Here is a 26,784-nt window from a genome sequence, read left to right on the forward strand (position 1 = left end):
CCTTTGGATGGAGCCCAACTTTCTAGTCGGTCTACGCAAACTCATTATGTTCTCCCACGCCTATTCTTCTCTTTATAACTTCGTTCCGAGTAGAAAATCCAGCGCTCAGAAGGAGATAGTACATGTCTACTGTTTAGAAGTCTAGTGAATCGTGGACCGTGTATCTGTAAGACATTTTAAATTATACTAATGGAAAAGAATGTCCTGAGATTCCGTTACAATTTTCAGAAATTAATTCCATAAAATTTTAGGATATTCCATATTATGCATATGAACGTAATTGCACTTTCACTGTTATTATCATTTTCGGAGTCATTCCCAACTTGAACATATGAAACCGGATCACTATAGCTTAGCTGTTATTTATAACAATAAATTCAACAGTTATTTGAGCCACAGGTGTAGCTCAAGAATAAACTTGAGGAGCTGGATTCGTAATCTGAATCGTCAATTCGATTTCCTGTTATGTTTATTAACTGTTTAGGTTTTTTGAGATGTTTTCCTCAGCTGTCACCTCGCCAACTTCCATCTCGCTATCATCAATTCCATCAACGCTAAGTAACCTCGCATTTGATATAGTGTCGTTGAAATATATTTAAAAAGCAGTGAGATGATATTTTCTTCTTTAAAGTCAATTTTCTATAGTTTTTAATAAAATATTTCACAAAGTTACAAAGTAGAACACGAACTTTCATAAGCCAGCGGCTTGTTAGAAAGTTCGCGAACAATTGGAAATGTATTTTCAAGTTCTCAGCAAATGTAAGAAACGTTATTATATCAAGCTTTCCAGTATATATACAACAATCAATTTGTTGGCATTTAGAGAACTTACTGACGTCCTCAGATGGTGCTATAAAATTACGGCCTTACGAAAGAAATCTTCTTCCAAGTTTATTAAAGTTCATTCTATACGAGTGATCACCGACTTGTAAACCGTGATCTTTCGCCTTTTTTTTTAATTTATACCGGGTGGCGCGTAAGACACTTTACAATTTGCATTACAATTTATTATATTCTGCGATAGTTACTTAAACTCTGACACACACGAAGACACAGTTTAGTATTCCTGTCCAAAAACTCGAATAGGTCTTCAGTGTTAATCTTTTTTTTTTTTTCTTAGCTTTTCAAGAGTTTCTGGTTTTCTCGCATACATTCAGTCTTTCATCGCATCCCACAGGTAGAAGTTTATATTGGAGTGAAATCAGATGAACGTCGGATATTTCAGTGGCTTTACACCGTTTATTAATGTAAGATTAACAACTTGATCCAAGTACACACGAACATCTCCCTAGCATAATGGAAAGGAATTCCATCGTGCTAGAAGTAGAGTTCATCAAAGTTATCCATATGCATCATGAGTCCTGCTACCACATGTAAACAAATAGATAATAACACTAATCGCATGTCATCTGTCTGCTACGCTTGTGGACAGTCCACAGTATAAAGAAGATACAGTAGAGACAACTCTTGTCGGCACCTTTGATGTTGGTACTAAAATCAAGCTTAGGGAGGTCTAGTTCTCAATGAATCCAACCATGTCGCTAGTATCGGCAGCGCTAACAGCTGATTTTAGTGATCAGATGTTCAGACATGCTAAACTTTCAGATGAAACTTTGTATTAACTGTTGTAATTATTCCTTTGTTCTGTAGTGATATTTGTGTCTTATTATGTAGTTCTAATGAAAATTCACTTTTTCTTTTCAAAATACATATAAAATTGCAGTGTTTATGATTGAAGTAAAACATACTATTAGCGAAATGCTTACCGTTTTATTCTGTTTCTTCATATCCATTGCATTTCTTTCCATATAATGTTATTAGCTAGTCAGCAAAATTTTATTATATCCATTGTTGACGTAACTTCATCGAAACTAATGTCATGATCTATGTAGCTAATGATTCAATATTACGTTACCAACATAAGCATCTACCAGTAACTTTAAAATTAGCGTCAATTAGTGAATATTTTCATGATATTTACATACGGAAGTAATTATTATTATGATTATGTTGCCATTCCTTTGCTTCATGTCTTTCAAATTATTAAAAGATGAGTAATAAATCTTTTCAGTTAATATTAAATTATGCCAGCCTGTCGTAGATGGAGATCCATCTGGCGGAGGTACCAGACAATACACCCGGTTTCGTGACATGCGCACTCAGAATTTGTTCCCACGAAATGGGCTAGTTGACCTTACTGCATCTTCTTTATACTGTGGACAGTCTTTCGTTTGTTTTGTTTCTTTCTTGTTTCGTTACCAGCCTGCAAAACTTCGATTAATATGATGCTAGCCTAAATGTTTTTCTCTTGTTTCGTTGCCAAACTACAAAACTTCGATTATCCATGATACCAACTTTAAACGCCACTAGTAAATTACTAGTGTCAAATTACATGCGTTGTTTTCATATTGCTACACTTACATTTATTTTCAAGAGCGTAAAGTGGCTTTTGCACCACTCTGTACAGTTGCAATATACAGAGTGGACATAAAGTCTTTCCCTAAATATAAACATTTATTACTGAAAAACTATGCTAGATACAAGGATGCGGTTTGCAGCAAATGATACCTCAACTTACCAAGTGTTCATGTATACACCTCAACATGTTCTCCGTTTGTTACCCGGATAATGTATCATCGATACTCGATTTCATGCCATGTCTCTCGTCAACATCTCGCTCTTCCGACCCCAAAACCGAACAATATATCTGTTGATTTTTCCGGAAGTGAAAAATTTTGCACAGACGTCTACAGTTCGACGCGTACAAAGTGCAAATCATGCAAGTTTTGTTGTCAGACGACCGTCCCCGAAGTGCTGCATTTGCTGCGGAATTTCTGGAAGGAATTGAACGACACAATGACTATTTTAAACAACTTTGTCTTTCTCATGAGGCAATCTCTCACACCTCCGGAAAAATCAGCAGACACAATGTTCGGATTTGGGGATCGGAAAATTGAGATTTTGGAGAAAACATGGCATGAAATCGGATTTCGATCTGACGTTCTCCGGGCAACGAATGGAGCACAGGTTGAGATGTAGCCATAAAAACTTGGTAAATTAGATGTAGCCATAAAAACTTGGTAAATTAAGGTATCATTTTCTGAAAAACGTTTTCCTATATCTAGCGTAGGTTTTCAGTAATAAGTGTTTATATACATCCTGTATTACTAAAGTTATTAATATTTACACTAAATGTTAATTTTGTATTTCGCCAACGTGTTATTTGTCAGGCCATCCATTTGTACCTTGAAAGATGTTCAATGTTTTCCAAGACAGATTTCTAACCTGACGTCGATGTACAAACATACTATCTAAGAGGATGCCAATTATCATATGAAGGTGAAAAAGATTTCCAAGCAAAGACATTTAAATACCAATAAATATTGGGCACATCAAATCAAATTTTCAAGTCGAATAAAGTTAAAAAAATAATAAGACTTGAAGTTATGCAACAGTTCAGCTATATGGTAGCGAAAGTCAGAGACTTCGAAAAGATTTAATAAGGTTAAGAGATATAACTTCAGGAAAAATAGTTGAGTGCATTTTGTTAGATCATAAACGAAATGAAGAAATCTTAACAAGGATTAGAAATTATATCTACTTTAGAAAGTGTAAAGTTTATTGGAGATTCAGAGTGGGACAAGGTTGTCGACATTATTGTGATTATGTGCTGAATATGTTAAATGACTGTTAGTTTGCTTGAATAAATACACACATACAGTGGTGACGAGGATTTATGAACTTCAGATCGATACATGACAACTTCGGACGGAAGAGGTGATGCATCGGCTAGAGACATTTTGATTATTGAGAATGCTGGATTGGTTTGGTTACAGCCAGTAGTATTGGGTTGTTACTGGAATATTTATGAAGAAATGTTGGAACAATATTTTAAAATAATTATGTACAGGAAGATAGTAAAGTGGCAATGTTCTTAACATTAGTAGGTGAAGAAGAGCATAACATTTTGAAGCATAAGTTCTCTAAAATAACATCTGTTTTTAAGGAGAGAATTGAATTTTAAGAATTACATCTGTTGTCACATGAGACTGTTCGGCAATGATCCGCTAAGTTTAAGAGTAAAGGTAACGAATACACATTCTTAACCCTTTCAGTCACGAATTATGTTTTTTGTTTAGAAAAGTCTAATTGTTTGTTCTTGACTCCTTTTAATTTTTTGTGAATTGCCCACAGTCTCATTTTTACAGCATGATGCCTGGATTTCCAGATATGAACTGTCCACTTGAGAGAACAAGGTGACTAAAAAGACCTGTCAACAACTGTCCGTGAAGCGGCATTGAAGTTGCTGTCCTCGTAGAGGACGCAGTGAATGAAAGAGTTAAAACTTTGTTGGATGAGAAGTTAGAAGTTGTGTGTGGTCTAATTAAAGGTCCAATGCTGGATAGTCTCTGTGAAGAAAAGCATATCACATCTTTGCAGGATATTGTTGAAAGAGCCACAAGAAAGGAAGCTTCGATGGCAACAATTTTATCATCTTACCCAGAAGTCGATCGTCTTAACGAAGATTGTTGTGCAGAATATGAGTGATAGAAGAGGAGATGTTTCAAGTAAAGAGGACTGCAGTACGGTTGTGATTGTTGTGGTGGAAGTAATCGTAACAAGACTGCCTGGAAGTTTAAAAATTATTACAGTGCGTTCGTAGCTCGGCCGGACCTGACTGGCGCGTCAGCGGTAGCTACAGCGCTACTCTGGCGGCAGGCGCGCCAATCTTCACCGCGGAACGGTCCGGCCGAGCTACGAACGCACTGTATTATTATATAATCACATGGGTCATTTAGCTATTTATTGGTCCAATTTAGGCCATACTAACATGTAAGACTGGGTGACAACAGGATACCTCTACACACTTAACGTAAGACAAATTTATTATATTGTATTAATAAAATTCATGCATAAAAATCGAAATAATTTTGAATTGTATTCTCATAGTTATGAAACAAAAGGTATGAATTCTTTAAGATTGTTTGAAACCAAAATGCAACACTGTTACAGTATTTAATCATAGTAGTAATTTAGGCCCAAGAATATATAACAAATTTATATTTAAATATCCTAATCTTGTCAATTCGAATAGTTCTAGTATTAAATTTTAAAAAGTTATGTATGGATTTTATAAAAATTGAAAAATTGTAAATTTAAATTTATACACGTATACTATAATTGCAAATTGTATTGTATAATTATTAATTATCATTGTATTGTATAATTATTAATTATAATTGTATTGTATAATTATTAATTATAATTGTATTGTATAATTATTAATTTCAATTCAGGAATCCGCCCCTGAGCACGCGTTCTACTCTTTCAGGGGCGAGCTAAAGTTTCTCTGTAAATTTTATGTTTTATGTTACGATTATTAGCAAAATAATAAATAAATAAATAAATAAATAAATAAATAAATTTGAAGACTACAGGAGAAAAACCTAATAAGTCACATTTTGCTGTTTTTATAGGCGAGCACGATAAAAGTTTCAAGACTCATTATAGGCCTATTCTATTGTCTTTGGGTTATCATTCTTCATATTTCTTTGGACTAATGAGGTTGTTATTCTGTACAGTTAAACTACACAAATCTATAGGCTATTGTTTGAGCTATTACATGACATCTAAAACATAAAATCTATAATAATTTTGGACATATCAAATTTTTCCCTTGTACTCTTCACTTTTAATCACCGAGAAGGAGAAAAAAGAAGACTAGGCCGACGGTTAAAACTGCAAATTTTATTTTGTGTGCCGAAACGGGCCTCCTGGTCTACAATAGTTAATAAGTTATGAGAAGATTTATATTGCGGTCTATCAGCTACATATCTCGAAGACTAATAGTGATCTACGGCCCACAGTTCGAGAAATTATGTTATAACTGGTAAAAGTAAGTCATCCTCAGCCGTTGTATCCTCAGATACCATCACTCGGGTTGGTGATTTTTTGCAAGAGCGATAAAATGCGAATGACTGTAAAATGCTTGTCCTTTTATATTTTCATTTTACATACATACCTCTTTTTAAATAATTCTGAATATGCGACAAAATGCGAAATTTATAGTAAAATACGATATAAATGCAAAACCGATGATTTTTTAAATTCAATGTATCTTATATAAAGTTAAATTTATTTTTATAAAGTAATATAGACACCGTGTCCCAAAGGGTTCTTTACAACTTCAAAGTCATGCAGCACGACTTATAATATCATCGAGCAGGGGTTTCCAAACTTTCTACTGCCACGGACCTTTTAAAGTTCATAATTGATTTGGCAGACCCTGTAAAATATGTTGTATAATTTAAACAGGTAAACATTTTCCACATATTAAATATTTGCGTGATTGAATTAAACATCATTAATAAACTGATAGGTATATTAAATATAATTTAACATAATCTGAAAATACATAAAATAGAACGTTGTTATTTTACGTTATATCATATCTTTCCTGTCAAGAATGAAACTAGTTTTTCAGACTTACAATAAGGTCATCAATGGATTATAGATGTCGCTTTGCAGCTGTCGGTTTTGCAAAGTCTAGCTCATTTGTAGATATTCTAAGTCACAAGTCCGGTTTAACATTAACTTTAGTTATATATTCGTTGTTCGAGAAGACTAAAGCACAAAATAGGCCTATGCATAATAATATTAGTAAATAGGCCCAATATGTTGATGTAAATGTACAGATGTGTTTAATGATTTCTTTCATTGGTGTCACTGATTTATGAACATGATTAACAAGGTAATAAATAATTGAAGATTGGAGATAAAATGCTATAAATGCCAATATGTTTGAAAATTAATTTTTCCAAAATACAGTCTATGTTCCTGGCTCGATCCAGTAGGCAAAGAGGATAAGTCTCATTGTAATTTTATTTAGTTTCTAGCTTATCCTAATAGACTATATGTGAAAAATGTATGACATTAAATTATTAGATATAAAAGCCTTGTTTTCTAGGGTCTTTCTCTTTAGCACTTACAACTCTTTTATGTTCAGCCTTCAGTTAGGATCTCTATGTAAGTACGATTTTGATTCCACAATGATATTTTCAATAGGCATTACCTAGCTTCTTATATTAAGGGGAGAGGATGGTATTTTTAAACTTTTTTCCTATTTGGTGTTAATTACTAATTTTTTTTTGTATGTAGAGAGCTCATAGCTGTGGCAACTCATCCAAATAAAAATATTTTGAAAAAAATTATTTGGGGACCCAAACTTGAAAAAAATATACCCAATGCAGGATTGTACTAAAACCGATATATCTAAACCGTTTTTAAAGATAGATTCAAACAGTTTTTGCAATGTATTTGCAAAAGTATGCTGTACAAACTGTCTGTAACAGAATTTTGATATTAGTCCCTACGTTTGTAAAATAAACAATTAAAATTTTGTAACAATTTTCTGATTTCCTTTCTTGCAAACAAACAGACGTATTTTTTTAATTAAGTCAATTAACAAAATTCTGTTACAGAGAAAAGTGTCCTATTAGTCTAAAGAATGTGTGTTCTAAATTTCATGCATGTATCTTTAATAGTTCAGAAATTATATCCATTTTGTCTGGCAATGTAGCAAAAACAATGAAGTTACTGGAAACCGATAAAAGCGGGCGTGTGATTTAAAAATCCGTAGCGCAGGGAGTTTAAATTGACGTCTCAACATCCGATAAGGGCACAAATACCCACAAAATGTTATGCAATGCATTCCAGACATATCAAAGGGTATTTTAAAGGAAAAGAAATTTGAAAATTTATTTTACTGGAAACAACAATAAAAGTGGGCGAGTGATTTAAAAATCCATAATGTAGGAAGTTTAAAAATGGCGATCCACACATATCACAGAGTATTTTAAAGATTTTTTTTAATTTAGTCATTTTTCATCAAACATACCATCCTCTCCCCTTAACCTAGAGTCCATGTTTTCCTTCAAAGCTCTTTCAAAAACTCAAAATGATGAATGTATAAACGCTACAAAATGCTAAATTTTAAAATAAAAACGCTAAATTTCTCATTTAAAATTTCTAAAAATCACCACCCCAAACAATCACGATAACCACTTTGTCGACGACAGTCGAGTTAGCTGAAAATACGTCTTTGTAAAGGGAATTTTGAAACTATAAATTTAAAGAAAAACATTCAGCGCGGCAGCAGAGGTTTTAGTGGCTACAAAGTAAGCAACAGCGATCGTTTACATCCCCCCCATTTTTAAGCAATGCATAAATTCCGTGCGCCATAAATTTCGCTGAGTACAGAATGCATGCACTTCTCAGGGACACATTAAAATAATCTGAGTAAGGAGGGAAGGGCCATGTCTTGCGACTTGACGCCATTTCGCTGTTTTATGACGTGATTAATTCGTTTTCCTTCCCTTTTATGCTTGCTCGCCCCTGTGTGACGCCCGCCCGCCCACCGCCTTCACCTGGATCAGAAGCTCACAAAGTGGCGCTTGCTCCAGCTTTATGGTCCGTCCCAAGATGCTCATTTAAAGTGTACACTCACTCCCCTGAAATAAATGTCACAACTAGCAGTCCAGATTTCGGGACTCGAACGAAATCCAAACCTTTCAATATGTAATAAGACTTGCTATAGTACAGTCGATGCGTTGATTTAATACCCGGTCGGAAGCCATTGTTTTGTGATATACAGTAGAACCTCTATTATCCGTGGTAATAAAGGGGGTGGACTTAACGGTTAATCGAAAAAAATCGGATAATCCGTACCATAAAAATGTTTATAATTTAAGTGCATAAAACACAATTTCGTAATTTCCTTTGTGGTCTTGTGTTAATGTGCTATGTAGTGGATCAGGGGTTAATTAAAAATTCGGTTGTCAACGACGGGTGCTTAAGGGCCAAGGATTGATGTTTGATGATTGTCTGCGGAAAGACAGATTGTGTTGTAGATGTGTTGTAGATTTACGTACTTCATACTTTTTATCCTTTTTATTTCTAATTCGCTTACAGTTGTAACGCCAATTTTCTACTCTGAAGCAGCATTAACCACAATTTCTTCTTTCTCAAACTTCTCAATTATCGGTATTTGTATTTTTTTATAATTAACACAATACGTTTTCATTGACAACTGTGGAAGACATTTGCATAGAAGTTATACAGAACGTCCACTCGAATAGTAGGAATAATTTAAGGACTGAATAAGTTGTACACGGGTTTGTGGAAATTCTTGGGGTAATGTCTTTGGAAGCAAGTAGTCATTATTTTACAAGTAATTATGTTTGTTGCCGAGAGCAAAGCATTTCTACTACATACTTTGTAGTTAGAGTAAAGGATTGTAATAATCTTCTGTAGGAACATAACTTACAGTACTTAATATTTTTTCTGCATCAAAAAGAAAATAGGAGCTAGAAAAAAAGTCGGATAATCCGACAATCGGTTAATAGGGTGACGGATAATCGGGGTTCTACTGGATCTTTTTTGCATGCATCAATACTTGCAATATCACGCGTTGTCACTTAACGCTGTAAAGATCGTCCCTATCTAGTTACGATTTACATTTAGCGATATATTTTTTCAACTCGCGTCAATTTTATTTATTTATTTGGGTTATTTTACGACGCTGTATCAACATCTAGGTTATTTAGCGTCTGAATGATATGACGGTGATAATGCCGGTGAAATGAGACCGGGATCCAACACCGAAAGTTACCCAAAATTTGTTCGTATTAGGTTGAGGGAAAACCCCGGAAAAAACCTCAACCAGATAACTTGCCCCGACCGGGATTGGAACCCGGGCCACCTGGTTTCGCGGCCAGACGCGCTGACCGTTACTCCACAGGTGTGGACAACTCGCGTCAATAGACTCGAGATACCGCAACGATGTTTCGTATTCCATTTGGAGTTGATATCGGCAAATCAATTAACGCATCATTGGTAATCAAATGTTACCGCTTCTTGTGACTGAAGGGCATCTGAGAAGGCCTAATCAGTAAATAAACTCTTATCCTATCTATTCAAAGAAAAGCGTCGTCTTTGATGTCGGCTGGGTATTAATAAAATGCGGGCACTATATTGTACTACCAAAACTTTTGTGGCTTTGATCTAGAAAATACAACTGGATCGGATTTAAGTAAATACATACTGATACGATTTAGGTACATAATGAGATCAAAAGAGGTAGTTACATAAAAATTTACCTCATAAAATAAAAATAAATATAGTGGAATAGATATTAATGTTGTTAGAATCAAATACGAATCACACAAAAACAGAAGCCGATAATTCAATGAAAAATGTACACAGTAAAAATAAAAATAAGCACATTGGAATACATACTAGTATTAGATTACAAATAAGTAGGATTCACAAAATTAAGCCAGAAACCGACAATTGAATAAAATTACACAATAATAATGATAATAATAATAATAATAATAATAATAATAATAATAGGGTAAAGTCGGATGAATCGGGTCAGAAAAGAGAAATGTCTTAATTATAAAACACATGTTCATACCAACGTTGTTTATTGTACGCAGTTACAAACTATGCACTTTAACTGTACGTATCACTAGTTAAGATTGCACAAATACTATTTAGAGTCTTTTAAACTGCATTTTAGTAAAGCTCTGCATGACCCTATTCGCCTTTCTCTAGTTGGGTGAATCGGGTCAAAGTAGTGGTTTAATAGGGTCAGTTGAAAAGCACACATATCACTTAAGAAAAACGCATCTTCAACAAACAAATTTCTTCCTTCCCTCTGCCTCAACACATTTCTCATGATACCATTCCCTTCTTTTTCCTTTGCACTGAATCCAGTCATTAAGACGAACAGATAAAGCATCACTATATTTGATCTTGCATAGTCCACATGATGTATTATTATCTTCTTCGCTGGATTCTGATTACTCACATGGTGATGACGATGATGTGGTTAATTCTGGATTCTCTTGTTGGTGTTTCCTTTTGCAGAACTCTGGTTCACATCAGGAACTTTTCCTCGTTGATCCACCATGATTCTGTCATTGTTGCTAGAGACCCAGTCGGCAAACCATCTCCGAATTCAGGTAGATGCTTCTTACCTTTAAAAATGACCATGGGAGGAATGAAGTTTCCTATGGCATTAGTGCAAGCTAAGTTGGTGACAAGCTCTCATTTTTCTACACACGTCTGGGCATATACAGTTCTGCTTCTTTTCTCGGCGAATACCTTCCTTGTTGATTCGTTGTTTAACGGGAAACCAGATTCATCCGCATTATAAATCATCTGCGGTTTGTCCATCAAGTCAAATTCTTCATTGGTCTTCCTCAACAATGAAAAATACTCCATCACATCTTCTTTATTAAGATCACTGCAACGAGCTGAAGAAAGTCCTTCCGCTTTTCTCAAAGAAATATTTGGGTTTCTTCCCATGAATTTTATTAGCCATGCTTTACCAGCCATTTGCTTTGCTTCAGAGAAGTTATGCTTTACATTATTGGATTCATAGGAAGCTTTACGCACATCGTTTGAGTCCAATGGAAAACAACAGGCAGAGAGTCTCAATATTCTAGAAATAAATTCTTTTTCCTGGTCTTTATTAAATACAGTTTGCCCACCCCTCAATTTTTCTGAAAGATCTTTCCCACTTTGGAGTCTTCTCTGATGGCAGGAATGAGGAACTCCAAATAATTCCTCTGCATGGCGCTGGCTTCTACCTTCCCGGAAAGCTTTAATAGCTTTCTTCATATCGTCCCCTGTCCACAAATAGTCATTTTTCTTTTATACTTCCCCATCTGTAATCATAACACGATCCATAAACTAAAATGGAAAAAAATGAGTACAGAAAATTTTGACCCGTTTCACCGTTTTAGTGACCCTATTCGCCCGAAACGCAATATTTCATTTTAGAGGGTCGGTTCTAATGCCAGAGGACATTAGAGCGCTGGCAATGCCATAACCTTACTTCAAACACATGCATGTATTATGTTACAAATCCCGAATAAATTACAAGACGAATTACATCACTTAGTTGAATATCATTTCAATAGTATTTTAAAAAGTAAAATATTTGCATGCCTTATCTCAAAAAGCACAATCTTCAACTAATAATAACACAACAACGAACATGACTTCCGATGCTTTGCTGTTTTCAACTTGTAGATGAAGTTCTCATGGTCGACTCTAAATGGCAGAACTTCCTTATGTACTTGTTATTTGGCGAGAAGGAGGAAATTTCTAAAAATGACCCGATTCGGTTACTGACTCGATTCATCCGACTTTACCCTAATAATAAAACAACACAGTGGAATACATATTGGTGTTAAGTGATGAATAAACACGATTTACATGATTACACAATAAAAATAAGAAACAAAAAATAAAAATAAATACAGTGGAATACATTCAATTAAATATTTGCAACGCGTTAGGTCTGGCAACTCATCATAAGATACTTTTCTAATTTACATTTAAAAGAAATTAAAGTTCGGCAGCCCTTGACTTCAGGCGGCAGAGAAGAATTCTAGTGACGAGAAGTACATTTAAATTATATATATATATATATATATATTTTTTTTTTTTTTTTATTTTAGTAGGTTATTTTACGACGCTTTATCAACAGCTTAGGTTATTTAGCGTCTGAATGAGATGAAGGTGATAATGCCGGTGAAATGAGTTCGGGGTCCAGCACCGAAAGTTATCCAGCATTTTCTCATATTGGGCTGAGGGAAAACCCCGGAAAAAACCTCAACCAGGTAATTTTCCCCGACCGGGAATCGAACCCGGTACACATGGTTTTGCGGCTAGACGCGTTAACCGTTACTCCACAAGTGTGGACTGTAAATTATATATGATTGCGTAGGAAAATTAAAATCACTTTGAGGTATCGAAAAGTCGAGTTATGGACGTTCGGCTATACATACATACATACATACATACATACATACATACATACATACATACATACATACATACATAAACATTTTATTTTCCATCGGCCGAAGAGGTGCAAAATGCTGTTATACATTAGTTCACCTCCAGGCCACAGAGATTTTTCACTTGGTGTCGCAGTGGAAGTAGTGTGTTAACCGTGGAGAGCATTAAGAGTAAGCTTAATTTCTTCCTTTCTATTAGCAATGACCGGGTTTGTTTTGAATGACGTAAATGCATCCCAGAAAATGTCATACAATGTCCATCACTTGGGTATATAAATCAAAACGTAACAATATGGTAGACATTGCAATGTGACAGGTGTCTCGTACTATTGATTTCATTGTGCAGAGCAATTGCCGTCGCGCTCGCAGGCATCCAGATGTTCAATTGTGTATTTTGGGACTACTGCTGTTGCCTAAGTGACGGTAGGTCTGATGACGATTCTCTCTGTCAAATGTATTTGAGCTCTTGTGCGAAACGTTAATATTTGTTTACTTCGTTGTTTACATTCCAGAGCTTATAGCTTAGTGATCTGCAACGTATATTATCTCAACTTGCTTATTGTTTTGTCAAGAATCTGTGGGAAGCCTTGGAGAGGACCATGATGCCAGACTATTCTACCTAGCCTATGAGATTTAATATTTATTTATTTTAGAACTAGCGATGGTTGGTAAGTTTTGGGAAAAATTGCAACATTATTTTCCTGAAGAAAATAAGCGAATTTCAGCCCCTTAGACTGAAATCTTTTGTGGTAAACGGGTAATATGTGCAATACTTGGAGACCGGAGATCGAATCCTGCCTGATAGCAATGTTAGTTTCGTAGGTGTATAGCAATGGCGGGCATTCCTGCGGCAGTGTCGCAGTGATGTCAGACCTCAGCGAAGCATCAAACTTAACCCCTACCTTCCCCTTCTCCCACTCCATGAAAATACTGCGCGTGTACGTGGCGGATTATACTGGATTGCTGTACTTCGGAGCTTCATTAGTGATACAATTTCTTTCGCAGAATCATATGAATCGAGAGGATATCAAACTTACAAGAAAGGGGATTCTTTTATTTCTCATGTTTAGGATCAGTTACAAATATTCAGGACGCGAACTTAAATATGTACATTCTTAAAATAAATCACCTGTTATACGAGTTCAAAGAACACAGATTCAGTGATTTTAAAGGGATGGAGAAAGATTTCAATATTTTTGCCACTCCTTTTCATGTTTAAATTGAAAATGTTATCCCAGAAGCAGTTCGGGGTACTGAATTTGCAGAATGATAGCCTCTTGAAAGCAGAATATGAAGGTCTGCTGGGGGTTAAATTTTTTTAAAAGATGTCTAGTACTACATATCCACTGCTTAGACAGTTTGCTTAAAAATAATGAGTACCGTCATTTCCCACAACTATGGTCCTGGAACATAACTATTGTCCACGATACAACTATTCAAATTTTGTACTCCATAGCGTAGTACCTCGTTTATCTATATTTTTGCTGTACTGCAGTTTGAATTCAAGTCACTGCAGCTATCTACGAACGGTCTATGTTATTTCAACAATGATCTTTGAATGGTTGTATCGTGGACCATAGTTGTGTTACAGGACCATAGTTATGGGAAATGCCGGTATGTATTCATCAACCTACCAGTGCAAACAGCTGTTTTCTAAAATTAAATTTATAAAGTCCAACCACAGATCCCGCTTAAGCGATGCTCATCTCCTTGCGCAACTGAAAATAGCATGCACAGATATAAATCCCAATTAAGAAGAAATTGCTTTGAAAAATGATTAATTAAATATCACGTGAATGAACTCTTCTAATTACATATGGTAGGTAGGAATATTGTGGCGCAACTGTCTGTAAATCCGTCACTGCACTGTAGAGTGCAACCCCTCCCACAGTATGTAGTTGCCATTTAAATCCTGTCTTGTGGGTTGCGTTCATTTTGCCCACCACTGGTGTATAGAAATTCGGCAACTTAGACCTATTCATTTGCGTACGAATCTATCAAAGAAAGATGCTAACTTGTAAAATTTACAAAGTTCAATCATTTCTTTTGGCAAGATGTCTGTACAGTACGTTTTATTATTATTATTATTATTATTATTATTATTATTATTATTATTACTACTATTATTATTATCATTATTAAATTATCAAATTTATATAAACATTATGCATAATTTATTATTATTATTATTATTATTATTATTATTATTATTATTATTATTACTACTACTACTACTATCATATTATCAAATTTATAAAAACATAATGCATCATAAATTCAGTTTTGAAACCATCATTAGCCCAGAGACATATACGAATCAAAATTTATAAAACTCTTGCTAGACCAGTTTTATCTCACTGACGCGAGGCTTGGACCATAAGAACACCTGATTCCTCAAGAATAACCACTGCCGAGATGAAGTTCATGAGACGGTACTGGATGTCTCCGCTTCAACAGGTTGTTGCGCCTGAAACATATGCTTTCCTTCACACAATAACGTTAAGCGTTTGATCACGTTCGCGACATGGAAAAGACCCTCTTCTTTCCCAGTTTAAGCACTGCTTTTTGTGCGGTTTGCCTGGAATTCACTCTTAAGTTCGATGTGAAAAGGTCATGTGATGATGGCTACACCTCTTGGTACGCTAATGAATTATTAAAATCTTTGTTGTGTTTCAGAGCTCAAGTCACTTGCGGCAATACATTTCCAAGGACAAATCTACCTTCCACGTTACTGGAATACAGAGTAAAAGCACTAATCATAATTATATAATCTATCAGCTAAAATAAATAGTGTGCTCTAAATTTACATTCAATAATAAAATATTTTAATAACTGTACTTTTTAAATACGTACTCTTTCAGAGAACCGTAGATAAAGAAATAAATAGCTTTGTTATCTGATTGAGTCCAGACTACAAATTAAAAATCCCGCGCCGTGGTGTCGTGGTCTAAGCATCCTGTATAGGACTCACGTTACGGAATGCGCGCTGGTTCGAGTCCTCATGGGGAAAGAAATTTTCTCATGAAATTTCGGCCAGTGTATTGGACCGGTGGCCACCCATCAACGTAATGCACTTGGAGAGCTACGATAGGTAGCGAAAATCCGGTTTCGCAAACCAGCTGTAACGGCTGGGGAGATCATCGTGCTAACCAGACGATACCTCCATTCTCCACCTCTGCTTCGGCAAGTGGACGTGACGCCAGCAGCCGGGTGGTCGGTGTTGACCCTTCACGGGCTGTAGCGCCATGGATTTACTTTTACATTTACAAATTAAAAATAAGATTGTTCACAAACTACTAGCTCTTTAGAGCGTATTGTGAGGATGATCTTTAAAGGACTGCCTAAAAATGCATTTAAAAGCAGTAAAACGTAATTTTCAACTATCACATTATAGATCAAAGTAGATCATGTGATTCAGAACACACACGGGTTGGCTTTCCACGGGCTGGAATCGCCTTGCGACTTGCTTTGGCCTGTACGCCCTATTTATGTCATGATTGTCCAAGTTCGATAGGCAGCACGGGCCACATTCATGATTCCGATAGTGACAGGTGGGTCATCCTGTCTCAGCCCTGATACAACCAAATCCCAGAAGAGTAGCCTGATAAGTCCCAGAGTCCGGAGTTCCAAACCCTTCCTGGGTCAGCATCGGAAACATATTTTTACTATTGCAAATAAGAGGTTAAAATGAAAGAAAGGTGGAGAGTGTTGTGGAACAATAGTGAAATTGGAGTACCCAGAGAAAAACCCTCTCCAGCGTCTGTGTTGACCACGATAAATTCCATCACGAACATGGGCAGCCTGGATGGAAAACCAACATGCTAACGGTGAGCCACAGAGAAAGAATAGGCCTATACGAATTCAGATGAATATTAATAGCGAACTAATACAACAAATTACCAAGCAAGTGGCTCATGCGTTTCGCATGGGACAGGAATTCGGGAGGTCCGTGGTTCGAACCCCGGACCCACCAACTTTTCTGTGGTTTTCCACAGTTACTTAGGCAAATGTCGGATTGGATTTTCATTGCCACGGTCCATTTCCCTTCCCCTCCCGTGTAGAAAAAGAATTTAGATTTCATATCATTCATCTTCTTCATCTCATTCCATAGACATATTCAGGTCAAGACGCATGTCTTTGTTGCTTTCTACGTAACCGCTCCTGGGTTTCCAGTTCTTCCGCAAAATCTCTGCCAAGATTCATCCCTTAAGAGCACTTCGAAGGACGCTTCGAAATCTTGGAAAGGCCGTTGGAATGGATCCCATGCTGCTTGGTCACCTTGGCGGTATGAACTTAGGGCGGTGGGTAGGGGGCCCCTGATTGGGTGAACGAGTGACGGTTCACATGCGGCCGATGGGCTGGTACACCTCATCCTCATTCATCCCACAAATTCGGGGTGCGCAATAGACCTCAGTATGGCCGACGTGCAAAGGATCGTCCCTAACCCGTCCCTAGCAACCGTTACCTAACCTAACCTAATCTAATAGAACGACTTCAAATATTTAAGATGCACTATAAGTCATATTTCGGCTTGTCATAAAACATAAGAAGTACTACAATTCTAACGCCTATGTGAAACAAAAAGGCGAAACTTCTATAAAAAATGAAGGATGAGTGGAACGGAGAAAAATTCTCTCCGGCACCGGCCTTTGAACCCGGGTTTCAGCTCTACGTGCTGACGCTCTATCCACTAAGCCACACCGGATTCCCATCCCGATGTCGGATCGAATCCTCTCAGTTTATGTTCCACCTCTTGGGTTCCCTCTAGTGGCCTACCCTCATGTATGACAGTGGCACACTGTCCACACATGTGCAGAGGCGCACTCGTTATGAGTGACTAAGTGACCGGGATCCGACGGAGTAAGCGCCGTCTTAAATCACTAGGTGATTATTTATCGCGTATCATATATTATTACGATGTACCGAAGTACATATGATATTCCCATCCCGATGTCGGATCGAATCCTCTCAGTTTAAGTTCCATCTCTTGTGTTCCCTCTAATGGCCTACCCTCACGCACTGCGTCATAGATGTATGACAGTGGCACAATGTTCACACATCCGGTGTGGCTTAGTGGATAGAGAGTCAGCACGCAGAACTGAAAACTCGGGTTCAAATCCCGGTGCCGGAGAGAATTTTTTTCCGTTCCACTCATCCTTCATCATATGATGACGCAGAATTTCTGCACGGAAATATCATATGTACTTCGGTACATCTTAATAATATTATATAACAAAACCAAAACCAGACATGTCGCACAAATAAAATAATATCAGTCCCAATCTTCTTTAACCATAAGAATATAGGATTTTAAGGAATTCAAACATATGAAATGAAATTCCTTGGGCTAGGGTTAGAGACTGGAACTTCTAGGCTAAGTTCAGATGTGAATTCGAATCGAACGGATGTAAACTGTACGTTGTAAGCAGATATAATTCATAGGCTGCTGTTTTTATACGCCTGGGATATGTAATCCGCCCACACAACAAAACCCAGATAAGGAAAGGCAGCATGTAAATAGCAATTACAACAAAACTCGGATCAAAAAAGTGTACATGTAATTTGTATACACCTCGAGCTTCAGGTATACAATAACACACATTTAAAGTAGGCTATAGCTGATTACGTAACACGCCAAGTCAATATCAGCAGTTCAATACTGACCACAGTAGGGAATTCTACATACATAGGTAAAATACCTCGTGTCAGCAGTTCGTCATTGACCGCCGTACGACATTTTACCGAATCAGAACATTTTAGTGCTTTTAGATTACTGAAAATTAGTGACAGTGGTAAAAAGTAAAGCTATTAGACAATTTTATATTTTGTAGATTTTGAGAACTTAAATGTGTGAAATTGTCTATCCATTCTATAAAATGTTATGTAACATTGAATGTACTAAATGAAGATGTGAGTTCAAATTTGAACCAGTAACACAAAATTACATTAAAAAAATCATTCCGTAAATGGTAAATGTAACGTGCAAGAGGAAAATTTCCTGATATACAGTATGTGAAAGATCATGCAAAAATTAGGAAGGTACGATTCTACTTTTATATTATTATTATTATTATTATTATTATTATTATTATTATTATTATTATTATTATTGTTAGGGGAAACTCGACTAATTCCGCAGTACGGGTAATTCCACAGTAGTGCATATATGATTTTACTGCGGCTTTACAATAGCGTAAACGTACGTTTTGAGAGGCTGTCAACAGGAGGCATGTCCTCTGCAGTGCTATAGAAAAAAATCAAGCATATTGGTCGACACCTCTGCCGGCAATACAATGAATCATCGAAAGTTGGCTATTTTTCGTGTTTTGCTACACAGCTGTCAAGAAAGTGAGCATTGTTACATATAAATTGTTCCTTTTATGTTACTTTCATAATGTATTTCATAATTATTTACTACTGCGAAATTAGCCAAGTCCTATCGCGGATTTATCCACAGTGTTGCGGAATTATCCGAGTTGTTCTTTTCCAACTGTAATATATGTACATCTAAATATATTTGCATTTTAATAGGTCTCTTTATCTCAGGTTTCAGGTTTCGTCCATGTCTACATACCTTGATAATATTTTTCAATAAACATTTGCATAAAAATATGATAGATTTACTTCTTAACATTGCGGAATTAGCCGAGTCACCCCTACTACTACTCATTACGACATTATAACTAGTGTACTAGAAAAAGGAATTGGGTTGTGTCATTGGCTGAGAAGAAACTACCTATTGAAAGATGTAGTGGAAGAAATGGTGAACAGGAGAAGAGTTCGAGGCAGAAGAAGATATCAGATGTTAGACGACATTAAAACATATGCCTATGTATCATATGCGGAAACTAAGAGGAATGCAGTAAATAAGATAGATTGGATAATGCTGGTTTGCAGTGAAAGACGTGTCATTTGTCAGAACACTATGTAAATATACCCTATTTTTTATTCATTCCTTTCTCATGTAAGGCCTATATTACACTATTAAATTTCTGTGTCACGGAATATGATAAAATTTTTGATCAAATAAATATGATCGAATATAAGATTTTGAGTATATTACACTATGTCAAAGCTTTTATCATATCTTTCATCACAGTTCTAATAATAGATTCACAACATTTCTATACCTGTTACAACTGTAAATGCAGTAAAGGTTATCACATTACTAGGCTTACAAAGAAAAAACGTATTTCATCGGCTTAGAGTGTAAACCTGCTAACAAAAAAGGACATTTTACAGGGTAAACAAAAAACTGAGTATAAGTAAACTCTGAAACTTTAGGAGCAAATCCAAAGTAAAGGTGGTGAAGTTTCAGAGTTAATTTATACTCAGAAATCCATCAAATTCTACTGAGAGAACTTCAGTGTGAAGATGTGAAATCCTATATAGCATACTCGTATTAAGTATTTAATAATGGATGGTGAAAAATTTCATGTGTCTCATAATGTAATATTAAACATTTTGTAGTTTTCACAGACCATGTGTACTTAATGTCCGCCATTTTCTTTCTTCCCAGTCACAGATTTTATCAAAGGTATGATGATGACTATAACTTTTATCACAGAACTATGTCACAGCTAGATGTGATCAAAGATGATATACGAGTATTATACTGTAAAAGATTTTATCTGATATATTTTATCAAACTTCTGTGACACAGAAATGAGATAGTGTAATATAGAGCTAAGAACTTTTTTACATCTCGCTGACATAGATAGTATTGAAGCTGACAAATGTCTTCACTGTAATGATGGACAATGGACATAAGAAAGACCAAGGTAATTTACATATATGTATATGCAATATGCGTCAAGGCTACTAAAAATATATTGTTCATTGCCCTCACTTCGCTGAGAGAGACTACGCGGCGCCGCAAATGCTGGCTGGCTCTCGCGAGAAGAGACCCATTAATCACAGACTCCATGCTGGCTACAACGTACCTTCCTCTACATGTTCATCGAATAATTTCATAAAAACACAACGGAGCAGGGGGCAAGGACGGAGTATAAACACATATATTAATTAATATGTATACCCACAGCGAACCAAAACAGAGCGCACTCAGCCTGAAGGGACTTTGGGAATAGGGCAGGGGTCAAACGCAAAATCTACATCAACGCTAGATAAGGTCAAACGAATTTATTCAAGAGTAGCTGTAAAATGCTGATTTCACTTAAAGGTTGCCTTTTTCAAACGAGGAATTTACAAATGTGGAAAATTTTATTATAATTAATGACAGGCAAAATATGAAATTTCATATTCTAAATCATTCCTGCTACAGGCATGGGAACAATAATTTTTTACGAGTCACGATATATGTATAATGTGATTAACACCAAACAATGTTTCATATTTCATAACTCTTTGGTAAAATGTTCAAATTTCATAAAATCTTCATATTTTGTACGATTCTCTTCCCTTCGTTAATATTTTCATAACTACCACTGAACCCCGCTCTCCAGGTATTTAAGGGAGAAAACAGAGATTTTTCCAGAAAAACACTTGAAAAACTCAAGCCAACCATTCTACCAACATGTCCAATATTCCGGGACTCCCATGATCATGTGAATCTCCAAATTCCCTTCAGAGTCATTGAAATCGTGGAGTCAATTAATTTGAGAGGCCAAAACAAAATAAGTGGCTCCTATTTATGTAGCTACGTGTAAATTCATGTTTTAAACGGGTTTCGACCATCAACTGAGGATAATATTAAAATGGATTTGAGGGAGGTGGGATGTGATGGTAGAGACTGCATTAATATTTCTCAGGATAGAAACCGATAGCGGGCTTATGTGAGGGCGGTATTGAACCACTGGGTTTTTATTAAATGCCATAAGTAAGTATTATTATTATTATTATTATTATTATTATTATTATTATTATTATTATTCTCACCTCCATGCCACCCAAATGCCTTCATGGCATGTTACGGGGATAACTTTTATTATTATTAGAGGAACTGGAGGGTTTCATTCCATTCATTAGACACACATATCTTACAGCAAATTGTAATTATTTATTTATCTTAATTTCATCAACATAATTCCTGTAAAGACGTTACACGCAGTCATAGAGGGTTTCCCAAATCATCTGTCCTTTTTTTTAAGTTGAAAGAAACAGGGAAACTTCACAGCCCGATATACACACGCGCATTATTCCAGACAATTCGAGTTTGTTGAATGATAATTTCGCATACTATTGTCAGCGCATTTCCAACCGGCAGATCAAAGTCAAGCAATGGACTGCGTTTGCCACGCGTGTTTACCCCATTCCTGGACCATTCTCCTCAACTAAAATCAGCTGGCACAGCCGGGATTACCAATGCTTCAGTTCACAGTTTTCAGTTCAGGGACTCGTGCGTGGTTTGTACGTTTGTACGTGACCTTGATCCGCCAGTTCGAAATACACTGAGTATAGTACAGAATTACCGAAGATACCACACTTTTTCATAGTCAGATTTTGTGCCATTAGACCAGGGGTACTCAAACTTTTGAAGATTGTGAGCACCGCCCACATGTAATAGAAGTGAGCGAGCACCATGAAACGGAATGGGTTTAATAGGTCTATGTAAATACATAAATAAAATAAATAAATATATTTTTAAAACACTCTTTTTGAACTTGAATGTTACTCAGAATTTCAGTAATGTCCAAGGACAAGTCGCCTTTAGCTACACGTAACAGTTCTGCAGATGTGAACTAGTTAATCATGATCATGCTTTGTTCTTGAGATATCTTATAAGCAGGGAAAGGAAGTTCATGCCCTAAAAACGTGAAGAATACGTATGAATTTATGCCGTAAAAATAGATAAATATGCTACAAAATATGCATTATCAGTCTGAGATTATTTTAACAGAATAATAAGGTATAGACAATTTACGTTTAGTCTATGGATTTTGAAGAGCTTGCCTCATTGCTGAATGCTCCATTTATGCTGTTACAGTTCACAACTAAGCAGTGACGTATGCTTTCTGTTGTAATTCTTCGCCTGTTGTCTCTCAGCATAGCATTTTAGCGCGAAAAACTTCGTTCTACGTCACAAGAAGTAAGAGGGGCTTGCACAAAAACTGTGAGCTGTTCTATAGAAAATTTTGTTGGTTTTTGGGGTGTTTTTCCTTTGAGAATATCTTGAATTTCTTTAAGTTGATAATATCCAGGTTTTTTGGAAAGAATATTTGCTTTTTTCTCTTTCACTGTATCTCCTACATTTCCTGGAACTGATGTTAAACTGGATATTGTTCTATCGAAATCTGCTAAAGACTGCAGTAAAGGAATACCAATTGCTAACTTGAGAGGCTCCCTATGAGGGCGTCATCGTTACGTTCAAAATTCATAAACATAAATTAGTCGTGTTTACGAGGTTACACGCTTTTAAAAATGAGGGAAAGACAAATAAACACATACAATATGCAGTTTCCCTGCATAAATTTTAAAATATGATGCTATTATAAATAAAGGCAAAATATGCACTTTCATGCACAATGAAAGTAATATCATTGTATTCAGAAATTTGTGATTCATGTAGATAATCTTTCAGCATATTCACACAACGATAGAGAATAAATATGCAAATGCATGAACTTCCTTTCCCTACTCATAAGTGATATATTTTTTTTCGCCTAGGTAGATTGTCCCGAACGTAGCCAGACATTCGAGAGAAACACTCAATAGTAGCCTATTTGGAGTCTTTTTGTATCTTCTGCTCACAATAAAGCTACTAATTTCTCCTTTTGAAACAAATATTTCAGCGCTAAGGAGGAATGTAGATTATCAGCTGAAGTTCCGCTTGAGCAGCCATATTATTGTCTTGAATAATCTTATTTTTTCTGATTAAGTCCACATTGAATTGAGAGGGGTTATACACCATGAAATACGAGAAGAACTATCAGGTCTCTAAGATATTAAAATGGATGATTTGTTCCATTTCGTATAACAAAATTTGATTTGAAAAAAGACCTCAGGAGCGTTCGTGCTCGCGAGCGCTTTCTTACTCGCATGTCATTAAAAGAGCACCATGTTGAGAACGCCTGCGTTAGACGATACTTTCGGACAGTGGCGGTGCGTCAATTAGAGCACAAGAGCACGTGAACACCTTGTTTCCAAGAATGCACGACTAGTTTTATTATTTAATACCATACTGACGTAATGGGGATGTATAATATCAGAATCCAGTATTTTAAACTTCCCGCATCTTGTGTAAGCTTCTTATGTAAACTTGGCAACGTGCGTTCAAGTACAAGCTGTGCTCTTTTCAATGAGGTTACAGGAATTGTATGCATGCGTGGGACAAAATTGCCTTTAGCTGGCCGCTTATGACTCGTCAAGAGCACAAAGCGTTAAGTGAACAGTGAATCTATTCTACAGATGTCATATACATCGATGCCTATCGTTCAAATGCTGTATCTCGAGGTAGGAAAGTTTAATAGTCTGTATTTTAGCCTGTAGGTGTCAGCATTTCTTACTGCCGGAACGTTTACATTGTATGGGTGTGTGTACAGTGCTGCTACGAATGTAGTTTGTGAATTATTATACTTCAGTATTAGCATAATAGAATAGTGTAACTTTCAAACACTGCTGGCTGACTGTGATAGTGGTGTGAATTTAAGTATCTGTATGGTGGTGTATAATATTTACTGGCATGTATTTATAGTAATCAATCTATGCGAATAGGATTACAGTAGGCCTAGTGGTATAGGCTATAGTGTATCATTATGTTGTGAACCAAAATATATTACTGAACACACGCTTTTGTAAATGACGGTACTGTGGTATGTATTAATTTTAACAAACGTAAACAATGAAATCTGTTCAAGCAATTTTGAACAGTAAAGAACTGAGTAAACTGACTTACCGGGAAAAGTTTAAAATAAAAATATTGGTTTTTACTATTATTATTACTAATGTTGTCATTATTATTATCATTATTATTATTATTATTATCATTATTATTATTATTATTATTATTATTATTATTATTATTATTATTATATTTTGAATTTATACACGGTTTTTTTCAATAATGAAACATTGGAATCATGACATTTCATATTTTAAATTATCTTCGGTTTTGGAACACAAAATTGTGAACACGCGTTATATTTTATCACGAGCCGCCACTGTTTTCGGATACATAAACAATTTGCAACTTATTTATGGCTCCTTATTTTTTTTTCTCAAGGCTTCAGATAGTCACATATAAATATAAAAGGTAAACGTAACTCACTATGCAAATGTAGGACGCGTCTTCCTCCCACACTCGAATTTTGCAATCGCGTACATTGCGTCTTGCGTAAGAGGCCGTACCGTGCTGAGCAAACAAGAATTGAATGTAGTGCAGGATGCTGGACCAGGGTCGCTCGTGACGTGGTCCCCATCCCAGACGGCGCACCCCCGCTTCGTCCCAGTAACACATTGACACGCGTTACGCCGGTCAGGGTCACTCAATGTTTCACGGTACAAGACTCATCCATATCTGAAAACCACCACCCGATATCATTTTTAGTGGTTTTATCAACACCACCGTTCCATTGTTGTCAAATCGTTCCTGAATCCAATGCAGGTCTCACGTTTTCTTTTTACAAATCTTGGTCTCTCTTATGACAGCATCCACTCGCTTCAGTATTAAGCTTTAGTACTTCATCGCATAATAATCAGCTTTTGTTTCATCTTCCAATATTTCTTCTCCCGTTAATGTTACATTAGTAGGTTTCGTTTGGTAATTTGGCGTCATCCATTCATAATAAATAGTTCTATATGATTATGTACTTCCAAATACACGTTTTCTTGTAATTTGTTCGGCGAAATTTTATTTATAATTTTATTAATTCCCAAAATTACTTTCAAAGTGCAACTTTTGCATTTAGTAGACCAAGTGTAATTTCCGCTCTATTCAACGGCTCTTAAGTTTCTATACATCAGAAACACCATCTACTATTAATACAAAAGGATGTGCTGATGAGTATTCGATGGATAAAAAGTGATTCCTCGTATCTACAAAAATTGTCCCAAGGCCCAACCAGACTCTAATTGAATACAATATTTGCCTTACATAATACAGTAATTATTATAATACCTAGACCGTACAAAAAATAATATAAAAGTGAGTAGTAAAAGTAAATAATAAAAGTAAAAGTAAATAATAGTCAGATAAGTAGTATTAGTGAAACAATAATAAATAATGATAGTAAATAATAATAATAATAATAATAATAATAATAATAATAATAATAATAATAATAATGCAATTAAAATATTTATCCTATAAAACATATAACCATTAAAAATTGAGAAAATTGAAAAATAACTACTATTGTTAAAGAGAATTATTTGGTAAATACTTCCTTAATCTATTGGTTATTTAACGACCTGTATCAACTACTAGGCTTTTAGCCTTCATGGGATTGATGATAATGAGAATAGACTGAGGATTCGCAATACAGTACTCAGATTACATGGCGATCGGCTTACGGTTGGGGAAAACCTCGGAAAAAATCCAACCAGGTAATCCACGCTCGAGCAGATAACAGACAGGATTAGAAGGCAACACATCTGCCGATTGAGCTACGCAGGTGGCGTTGTTAATGTTGATCATGATGATAATTTATATGACGATATATAGTGATGATTAGACTTGTAATGTTGGATACCTATTGTAATAGTAGTAGTAGTAGTAGTAGTAATAGTAGTAGTAGTAGTAGTAGTAGTAGTAGTAGTAGTAATGGTAGTAGTAGTAGTAGTAACAGCAGTAGTAGTTCTATTTTGTTGACAGAGTTAAGGCCATAAGGTCTTCTCTTCCACTCAACCAGGTTTCAATAATATACATGAAATACAAAATTATGTGATAGATTACAAAACAACACAAAAGAAGCAACCTTAGAAATTACATAAAATATAGTAGAAAATTACA

At 35.8% G+C, this 26,784-nt stretch overlaps 1 protein-coding gene across 2 annotated transcripts in view; it reads right to left on the reverse strand.

Annotated features, from left to right (window-relative positions):
- The window catches only part of Miga (mitoguardin), a 714,963-nt gene that overhangs the window by 201,405 nt on the left and 486,774 nt on the right, over nucleotides 1-26,784 (reverse strand). Inside the window, exon 2 of one of the 2 annotated variants that reach the window (XM_069831415.1) lies at nucleotides 25,102-25,350. The exons of the other annotated variant lie outside the window; for it this stretch is intronic. Within the exon in view, the coding sequence (XP_069687516.1) occupies nucleotides 25,102-25,252 (151 nt within the window). The 5' untranslated portion in view covers nucleotides 25,253-25,350. The remainder of the gene's footprint in view (nucleotides 1-25,101; nucleotides 25,351-26,784) is intronic. 2 annotated transcript variants of the gene reach the window in all.

The sequence above is a fragment of the Periplaneta americana genome, chromosome 7 (genome assembly GCF_040183065.1).
Source record: "Periplaneta americana isolate PAMFEO1 chromosome 7, P.americana_PAMFEO1_priV1, whole genome shotgun sequence".
Taxonomy (NCBI): Eukaryota; Metazoa; Arthropoda; class Insecta; order Blattodea; family Blattidae; genus Periplaneta; species Periplaneta americana.